Source organism: Brachypodium distachyon, chromosome 5 (assembly GCF_000005505.3).
Source record: "Brachypodium distachyon strain Bd21 chromosome 5, Brachypodium_distachyon_v3.0, whole genome shotgun sequence".
NCBI classification, from domain to species: domain Eukaryota; kingdom Viridiplantae; phylum Streptophyta; class Magnoliopsida; order Poales; family Poaceae; genus Brachypodium; species Brachypodium distachyon.
The window spans coordinates 8,501,317-8,511,806 of record NC_016135.3 but is presented as its reverse complement, the minus strand read 5'-3'; the positions used below and the strand labels follow the sequence as shown (position 1 = coordinate 8,511,806).

The window sequence follows — 10,490 nt, the reverse complement described above, 5'->3', positions numbered from 1 at the left end:
GGTTAACACTTAACCCAAGTCGCATGGCCATGCTTTCCGAATCTGATCACTCGAGAGGGCCCAAAGATATCTCACCGAACAGGAGGGGCAAATCCCATCTTGATCAACCATGACTCGCAGTATGTTTCTCAGCAAACCCGAAAGCTACCTTTATAACCACCCAGTTACGGAGTAGCGTTTGGCAACCCCTAAGTAGGCCGATTCACATCCCAAGCTCATACGATGACCTCAGGTCTAGGACTGGCATATACATCGTACTTGAGACTAACAAATGACAATCATCTCGTTGTGTCTCAGTGCGGGTCTGTCCGACTCAACAATCTCATTGTCAAGTCCATGCTATCAGTCGGCAACACCTTGCCCTATGACTTGTGAAACATAGTCATCATACTGATTCACATTGCTAGTCTAGATTATGTGTCCGCATAACCTCAATGACTAGGGACCATTAGAACAACATCATAGAATACATAGTCTCACAAACAAATCACGTATTTATTGATACATATCAGTGATGATGTTCAAGGACAATAACAATAACTCATGAATACATAGGAAATAACATCATCACATGATTGCCTCTAGGGCATATCTCCAACAGTCTCCCACTTGCACTAGAGTCGATCATCCAAGTATCGCATACCCATGGCTCGTGTGTGCGCCTCATGCTTTGGCTGCGGGAGAGGCTTTGTCAACGGATCGGCAATATTGAGATCCGTGTGTACCTTGCATATCTTAACGTCACCTCTCTCCACGAATTCCCGTATGAGATGGTAACGCCTGAGTATGTGTTTGGATTTTTGGTGATGTCGTGGTTCTTTGGCTTGTGCAATAGCACCACTGTTGTCACAGTAGAGGTCCATGGGATTGGACGCGCCCTGAACCACTCCAAGCTCAGAAACAAACTTTCTGATCCAAACGCCTTCTTTCGCGGCTTCCGAAGCCGCGATATACTCAGCTTCTGTTGTAGAGTCGGCCACCGTTTCTTGCTTAGAGCTCTTCCAGCTCACCGCACCTCCGTTCAAGACGAACACGTATCCAGATTGTGATCGATAATCGTCCTTGTCGGTTTGGAAACTAGCATCGGTGTAACCCTTTACAACGAGCTCATCCTCACCACCGTAAACCAAAAACATATCCTTAGTCCTTCTCAAGTACTTAAGGATATTCTTCACCGCTGTCCAGTGACTCTCACCGGGGTCAGCCTGATACCTGCTCGTAACACTTAGAGCATAGGAAACATCCGGTCGAGTACATAACATGGCGTACATGATGGATCCGACCGCCGAAGCATACGGAATCGCACTCATCCGACTTCGCTCATCAGAAGTCGAAGGACTCTGAGTCTTGCTTAGACTTATACCATGCGACATGGGCAAGAACCCTTTCTTTGCGTCATTCATGTTGAACCTCTTCAACACTTTGTCAACATATGTACTCTGGCTTAAACCAATAAGCCTCCTTGATCTATCTCTATAGATCCTGATTCCCAAAATATAAGCCGCTTCTCCCAAGTCCTTCATTGAAAAACTTTTCTTCAATGAGTCCTTGGCGGCTTCTAGCATCGGAATGTCATTTCCAATCAATAATATGTCATCCACATATAAGATTAGAAATACGACTGAGTTTGCACTAAACTTCTTGTATACACAAGGTTCTTCTTCATTTTTGATGAAGCCAAACCCTTTGACTACTTCATCAAAACGAATGTTCCAGCTCCGAGATGCTTGCTTCAATCCATAGATGGATTTCTGAAGTTTGCATATTTTTCCAGCATTCTTTGGATCGACAAAACCCTCGGGCTGTATCATATACACGTCCTCGGTTAAATTTCCGTTAAGGAAAGCCGTTTTGACATCCATTTGCCATATCTCGTAATCGAAATATGCAGCAATAGCTAGAATGATCCGAACTGATTTAAGCATCGCTACCGGCGAGAAAGTCTCGTCGTAGTCAACTCCTTGAACTTGTCGAAAACCCTTTGCGACAAGTCGAGCTTTATGGATTTGAACATTTCCATCCATATCAGTTTTTCTTTTAAATATCCATTTGCACTCGATGGTTTTTACACCCTCTGGCGGATCTACCAAGTTCCAAACTCGGTTTTTCATCCATGGACTTTAATTCGGATCTCATGGCCTCAAGCCATAACTCGGACTCAGGACCCACCATCGCTTCTGCATAATTAGTCGGCTCGTCATTGTCTAGCAACAACACATTGCGTATATTACGTAGTCTTTCCGACCTTCGTGGATACGGTGCTGTATTGGCCGTGGGTACGACGACTGGCTCAGTCACACGGACATCACCTGTCAAGTTATCCCCTACTGGCTCATCTCGAACTTCTTCGAGTTGCACTGACCTCCCACTTGCCTCTCGACTGAGAAACTCTTTCTCAAGGAAGACACCGTTTCGAGCGACAAACACTTTGTCCTCTGCCCGGTTGTAGAAGTAATATCCTAAGGTTTCCCTTGGATATCCCACGAATATGCACTTGTCTGATTTGGGAGTGAGCTTGTCCGACTGAAGTCGTTTGACAAATGCATCACAGCCCCAAATCTTTAGAAAAGACAAACTGGGACGCTTTCCAGTCCATATCTCATATGGTGTCTTATCTACGGACTTGGATGGTACTCTGTTTAGTGTGAACGCTGCGGTTTCTAGAGCATAACCCCAAAATGACAAGGGAAGATCTGACTGACTCATCATCGACCGAACCATGTCCAACAAGGTCCGGTTCCGCCTTTCCGACACACCATTTCTTTGTGGTGTACCCGGCGGTGTGAGCTGTGGAACAATTCCACAACTCTTCAGATGATCGTCGAACTCGTGACTCAAGTACTCGCCTCCACGATCAGATCGTAGAAGCTTTATTTTCTTGCCACGTTGGTTCTCTACTTCATTCTGGAACTCCTTGAACTTTTCAAAGGTTTCCGACTTATGTTTCATTAAGTAGACATATCCATATCTACTCAAATCATCAGTGAATGTTATGAAGTATTGATAACCTCCTCTAGCTGTCGTGCTCATTGGTCCACACACATCAGTATGTATGAGTTCCAACAAGTCGGTCGCCCTCTCGCAACTCTTTGCAAAAGGCGACTTGGTCATCTTGCCTAGTAGACAAGACTCGCATGTCTCGAATGATTCATAATCAAACGAAGTTAAAAGTCCATCTCCATGGAGCTTCTTCATGCGTTTGTCACTTATGTGACCCAAACGACAATGCCAAAAATAGGTTTGATTCAGATCGTTGGGCTTGCGCCTCTTGACATTAATGTTATAGACAGATTCTCCTTCAAGATTAAGGATGAATAACCCGTTCGCAACAGGTGCAAAGCCGTAAAACATATCCTTCAAATAAAAAGAACAACCATTGCCCTTAATATTGAATTCATAACCATGACTCAACAACTTTGAGACAGATATAATGTTTCGACTTAAAGCAGGAACATAATAACAATTATCTAATTCCATAACAAATCCAGAAGGTAAATGAAGTTGCATAGTCCCGGCGGCCAACGCTGCAACTCTTGCTTTATTTCCAACCCTTATGTCAACCTCTCCACTTGCGACGCTCCTAGTCCTTGCCAACCCCTGCATCGAGTTGCAAATGTGAACAACCGATCTGGTATCCAATACCCAAGAGCTGTTAGGTGCATCAGCAAGATAAATGTCTATAACACATACAACAACCGTACCTGAAGTAGAAGTCACACTTCCACCCTTCTTTGCCACGTGGGCCTGGTACTTGCTGCAGTTCCTCTTCCAATGACCGGTGCCTTTGCAGAAAAAGAATACGGTCTCTGAGTCCGGTCCAGCCTTAGGCGCAGCAGGGGCAGGGGTCGGGATCACATCCTTAGCCTTTCCCTTCTTTGCCTTCTTCTTAGCCCAAGAATTCTTCTTGAACTTTGGCTTTCCCTGTACCAGCAACACTTGCTTGGTATTTTTCTTGATATCCTCCTCTGCTGTTTTAAGCATCCCATGCAATTCAGTGACTTTCTTTTCCATACCATGCATATGGTAGTTCTGAACGAACTGCGCATAGCTTGGCGGAAGAGATGCCAGAATTGTATCCGTGGCCAACTCTTGGCTCAGCGGAAAACCCAGCTTCTCCAAGCTTTGCGTGTAACCAACCAACTTGATTACATGTGGGCTCAAGGGTTCGCCTTCTTTCAGCTTAGTCTCCAGGAAGGACCTCCAGACATTAAATCTTTCGGTCCTAGCCTGAGTCTGAAACATGCCTTTGAGAGTCTCGATCATATCGAAAGCCTCAACATTCTCAAACTGCTGCTGCAGTTCGGGCTCCATATAGGCAAGCATCAGATAGCTGATCTCAATCGACTCATCACATGAGCGTTGATAGGCGTTTCTAACAGCAGCAGTGGCATTATCAGCCGGCTCCTCTGGAAGTGGGTTCTCTATGACATGTTCTTTCTTATCGTGCTTGAGAACGATTCTCAGGTTCCGATACCAGTTGGTGAAGTTAGTTCCATTTAGTTTATCTTTCTCAAGAACAGATCTCAAAGCAAAACTGGACAATTGAGGTGGTGCCATTGATCTACAACAGAAAATGCAAAAACACTAAGACAAGTATTCATGAAGAGTAATTCATATTAAACAATTTAATAGAAATATACTCCCACTAAAATCAACATCCCTCCATTGATCATTAGTGATTCAAGATCCAAGATCAACCAATCGTCTAGTGAGCTTTAGCATCACTGCTAGCCGATTGAATCACTCGGTAGGCAACTCTTGCCAATCGTATCTCTATACGACTCTTGTTAGTCGGTAGGCAACACTTGCCCCGGCTCCGACTCCTTTCACCTCGAGGCCCAAAACCGTTTTGATAGCCCCGTCAAGTTAACCAAAGCTTCGCATGTAAGTGTCCGACACGAACATCACCAACGACAAGGAAAAATGGTGATACCCCAATTTCATGAGCCCATCACCAAATGTACTTGTCTTGTGGTGTTGCAGCTATTGGGGAGGTAAATAAACTTGACATTCTTTGAGGGATCATTCTACTCTAACACAATAACATGCATAGGAGTAAACAAAGCAATAACCATCACAGATAATCAAATTAACATGTGAAATAGTATGGCTCTGTTCTTCATGGTGATCTCCATCTCCAGGAACCTGTTCATCAAGCCGCCATGGTGCACACGTCCTCCAATTCATACTAAATGACTACACCTAGTATCTAGCAAAGAATTTACATGGAGAATGACATCAAATGCCGACACGCAGGTCGTTATACAATTATAAAGGCAGCACCTTGGCTCCAGCCTGGCTGACAAACTCATGACACGCAGGTCATGCAAATATTACACACATGCATCACATACATATGAGCCATACTATTCACATCAATCCTGCAAAAACAAGTTAAGCGTAGAAACCTATTCTACCGAATTGATGTGAACTTGCAACGACAACTAAGGCGCTACGAATAGATAGCACGGCGGTCCCATTGATCTCATGAATTGTATCCGGATTTATGTTTCACTGTCTACTCCGATGGCGGAAATCCGACCGGTAGGAGTATGTTGTGTCACGACCTTCTACATCACGATTATCAGAATCGAATATCCATGATCCCCGAGTACAATTGATCCAATCGATTGACTACAAAACCGATCTAACACTTAGATCGACCACCAAGATAGCAATAGATCACATCTACTACTAATCGCATAACACTTATGCACGTAATTCGAATCCAAAACAGACAGCATCGGCTCTGATACCACTGTTGGGGAACGCGGTATGCTACGCTAGCACAAAATAAAATTTTCTACCGCTTCCGCCCGGATCAATGCTGTAGATAATGGATCACGAGATTACCACTAGACGCGCAGACCCGTAGCGGAAGTAGAGTCGATGTAGCGCGTCGATGCCGAGTAGTCGAACAGCCTGCTCCTCCTCGCCGATCCCACGAACAGTTCGTCCAAGCGCCGCAGGTGCAGCGCCTCCGAGGTATCCACACGTACAGGGAGGAACTCCGTGCGGCGGACTGCTAGATCCGATCGCAAGGCTTTGGGCGTGGAGGTGCGACGGCCGAGTCTAACTCGCGTCTGAACTGGGGTTACCCTAGACGGGTTGGTCTCCTCCACTTATATAGACGTCCCTAGTGGGCTCAACACTTGAGGCCCATTAGGAGTCCAAGCCCGATACGAGTTGGATCCGATCCAACTCGGTTCCCACCCCTTAAGCGTGTGACCCTTCAGGTTCGCGGTCAGTCGGCCACGACTACGAGCTCGGACTGCGGGCCCGAGTAACACCTTACTCGTCCACTGGCACCGACTCAAGTCGATAGTTGGTAGCGGCGCCTAGCAGCACGTGCCAACTCCCGAGTAACCACAAGGTATATTGACGAACCATACAATGTGTCATATGCAACATTCCTTTTGCCTCGCGATATGTGTGTCGAGCTCAAGGCGAGTGCGTGTCATCCTTGTGGATAGCTCGAGTCTCTTCTCGTTCCTGTGATACAGATTCCCGAACGGGTTAACACTTAACCCAAGTCGCATGGCCATGCTTTCCGAATCTGATCACTCGAGAGGGCCCAGAGATATCTCTCCGAACAGGAGGGGCAAATCCCATCTTGATCAACCATGACTCGCAGTATGTTTCTCAGCAAACCCGAAAGCTACCTTTATAACCACCCAGTTACGGAGTAGCGTTTGGCAACCCCTAAGTAGGCCGATTCACATCCCAAGCTCATACGATGACCTCAGGTCTAGGACTGGCATATACATCGTACTTGAGACTAACAAATGACAATCATCTCGTTGTGTCTCAGTGCGGGTCTGTCCGACTCAACAATCTCATTGTCGAGTCCATGCTATCAGTCGGCAACACCTTGCCCTATGACTTGTGAAACATAGTCATCATACTGATTCACATTGCTAGTCTAGATTATGTGTCCGCATAACCTCAATGACTAGGGACCATTAGAACAACATCATAGAATACATAGTCTCACAAACAAATCACGTATTTATTGATACATATCAGTGATGATGTTCAAGGACAATAACAATAACTCATGAATACATAGGAAATAACATCATCACATGATTGCCTCTAGGGCATATCTCCAACAGTCTGGCCATTTCTATGGGAGCGCCTGCGTTGCAACCGAGGAATGCCACCCGGGGTAACGAGAGACTGGACTAGTTTCCTGTTTAGTAGCTTCCAGTACAACCACATGGTATTATGGGCTCTGCCAGGATGGATGTAAGAAGTATGAACCCGGATCCGAGGTGACATCGGTATGTAGCAGTGTAGGTGGGGGCTCGTCACTTAGGTGGTCTGGGGGATTATGTTCTGAAAATTCCTATAGTCGATGCCGTTGCTACTCTACCCTGAGGACAGCAAGGGATTAAGACGTCGATTTCTTGTGGGTAAAGTGTACCACCTCTCGAGAGTGTCAAACTAAGTACTTAGCCGTGTCCCCGGTTACGGACAATTATGAGCAACTAGATATTGGGGCTGTAAGGAAGGTCTCACTCATTCCAATTTCCTAATAAAATGAATGGTTTGAACCGGGTAGTAGCATTGATGTTTCTACTCAATGTGCCTAGGTTAATAGGAGCATGGGTGTTTCTACCCCGTGTCCAATAGAATTCAAAACTATTTGTCTAAAAATGATAGGATTTGAATAAAGATGCTTTTATGCAAAATAGCCAAACCCCACTTAGCCAAACTATGCATGTACTTGGTACGTCCTTTATAACTCTAGTGAGCTTGCCATTACATTCAAATGTATTGACCACGTAGTGGCTGCAATTAACAATGCAGGTGGATCCGACGATGAGTGAGGTTCGTCGTTTTGTTGTGGGTCATGTGCTTACATTCCAACATGCTCTCACCTTGGAGTAGTGTGGTCCTTATGATCTACCCTTTTTCCGCTGCAGTTTTGAAACCTTGTTTTATGATGATGAAACAGTATTTGTTTTATGCTGGCCCAAGAGGTCATGCGAGGTTGTAAGTACTATTTAAATTCTGGATGATGCGATGTAATAAAGTACTTAGACCTTTGTTTCTGTATATTTCATCATGAAACTGTGTGTGCTAGTGAGTCGATCCAGGGACTAGCACAGTAAACACAGAGATCCAGGGACTAGCCAGGACAACCAAGATGGCACTGGGAAAGATGGCACTGGGAACAAGCCCAATCCATTCCAGAAGGACCACGTGAATCACGTGGATGTGGAAGAGATCACCGAGCAACCAGGTATCATACTTGGCACCTTCCACGTTAATGCTTTCGAAGTACTAGTTCTGTTTGACACTGGAGCATCGCATTCATTCATTTCAAGAGTATTAGTAGAAAGAGGCAAATTACCCTCTAAGACCATGGCTAGACCCATGAAAGTGAACTCACCAGGTGGAACAATCCTAGCAACCCGACACTGTCGCTAGCTACGCCCAAGTATTGGGAGACACACTTTTCCCTCTGATCTCATAGTTATAGATTCCCGAGGACTGGACCTAATCCTGGGAATCGACTGGTTGATCCTATATGAAGGATTAGTAGACTGTGCCCCGAGGACTGTCACTCTCACAACCCCAGACAAGAGACGCATCCGGTACAAGTCAACCCACGAGCTTAAGAAACCCAAGATTAATGCTCTTAAAGGGGTTAGCATGGACGATGTACCAATAGTGAAGGAATATCCGGACGTGTTTCCAGAGGAATTACCAGGCATGCCACCGGACCGTGATGTGGAGTTTCTTATTGAGTTAATGCCAGGAAGTGGACCCATAGCCAAGAGACCGTATAAGATGGCTGTGGATGAATTAAAGGAATTGAAGAAGCAGCTAGCTGAACAGTTAGCGAAAGGTTTCATCCGCCCTAGTTCATCATCATGGGGAGCACCTGTCCTGTTTGTGGGAAAGAAGGACAAGAGCCAACGGATGTGCATTGACTATCGCTCACTAAACGAAGTGACGATAAAGAATAAGTATCCTTTACCATAATCAATGATCTTTTCGATCAATTGAAGGGAGCTCAAGTGTTCTCAAAGATCGATCTGCGATCAAGGTATTTTCAGTTGAAAATTCGAGAGATGGATATACCCAAGACGGCATTCACCACTAGGTATGGACTGTACGAGTACACCGTGATGCCATTCGGTTTGACCAATGCACCTGCATACTTCATGAACATGATGAACAAGGTGTTCATGGAATTCTTGGACAAGTTTGTCGTGGTATTCATCGATGACATATTGATCTATTCCAAGAGCAAGGAAGAGCATGAGCAGCATCCGCGCATGATATTGGAGAAGTTGAGAGCGCACAAGCTGTATGCCAAATTCAGCAAGTGCGAGTTTTGGTTGTCAAAAGTCAGCTTTCTTGGACACATAGTGTCAGGAGCCGGAGTAGCTGTTGACCCAGCTAAGGTTGCAGCAGTTACAGAATGGGAGGCCCCAAAGAATGTCGGAGAAGTCTGCAGTTTTCTTGGACTTGCTAGTTACTACCGGAGGTTCATTGAGAGTTTCTCTAAAATAGCGAAACCCATGACTGAGCTCTTGAAGAAGGAAAAGAAGTTTACCTGGAACGAGAACTGTGAAGAAAGTTTCCAGGAATTGAGGAAAAGACTAGTGTCTGCGCCCATCCTTGTTTTACCTGACCTGCAGGAGGATTTTCAAATTTACTGTGACGCCTCACGTCAAGGATTGGGAGGAGTTTTAATGCAGAATGGAAGAGTTGTAGCGTACGCTTCGCGGCAACTAAAGAGCCAGGAAGACAACTACCCCACTCATGACTTGGAATTAGCATCGGTAGTGCACGCCCTGAAGACTTGGAGACACTACCTGATGGGAAAGCATTGTGAGCTGTTTACTGATCACAAGAGTCTGAAGTACATATTCACTCAGAAGGAGTTGAACCTGAGGCAGAGAAGATGGTTAGAACTGATAAAAGATTACGACCTGAATTTACAATACCATCCAGGCAAGGCTAATGTAGTAGCCGATGCATTGAGCCGCAAGGGATATTTGAATGGACTAACAGCTGGAGAATTACCACCAAAGCTATGCGAACAGTTCAAGGACCTCAGACTAGAAATAGTGCCGGAAGGTTATTTAGTCACTTTGGAAGTACAACCCACGTTGCTGGATAAGATTAGAGAAGCACAGAAGGATGACTCGGAAATTAAGGAAATAAAAGAGAATATGCTTATCGAAAAGGCCAAAGATTTTCGTGAGGACGACCAGGGTACCATTTGGTTCGGAAAATGGATTTGCGTACCGCAGGATCCGGAAATCAGAAAACTGATTTTACAAGAAGCCCATGAATCACCGTACTCAATCCACCCTGGAAACACAAAGATGTACATGGACTTAAAGGAAACATTTTGGTGGTCCAGATTGAATCGAGACATTGCCGAGTTCATAGCCTTGTGCGATGTGTGCAGTAGAGTTAAGGCAGAACACCAGAAGCCAGCAGGATTGCTGAGACCATTGCCTATA

At 45.3% G+C, this 10,490-nt stretch overlaps 1 protein-coding gene across 1 annotated transcript; it reads right to left on the bottom strand.

The window, feature by feature from the left end:
- Positions 1–3,509: 3,509 nt before the first annotated feature.
- LOC112269479 lies at positions 3,510–5,565 on the bottom strand. The gene is made up of 2 exons (XM_024456260.1): positions 3,702–5,565; positions 3,510–3,597 (listed from the first exon to the last, which is right to left on the bottom strand). Exons 1-2 carry the CDS (start codon positions 4,555–4,557, stop codon positions 3,581–3,583), a joined length of 873 nt encoding a protein of 290 aa, XP_024312028.1. The 5' UTR covers positions 4,558–5,565; the 3' UTR covers positions 3,510–3,580.
- Between the last annotated feature and the right edge of the window lie 4,925 nt (positions 5,566–10,490).

Coding starts and splice junctions, on each gene's coding strand:
- LOC112269479 (XM_024456260.1), bottom strand. CDS start 4,557: ATGGCACCACCTCAATTGTCCAGTTTTGCTTTGAGATCTGTTCTTGAG.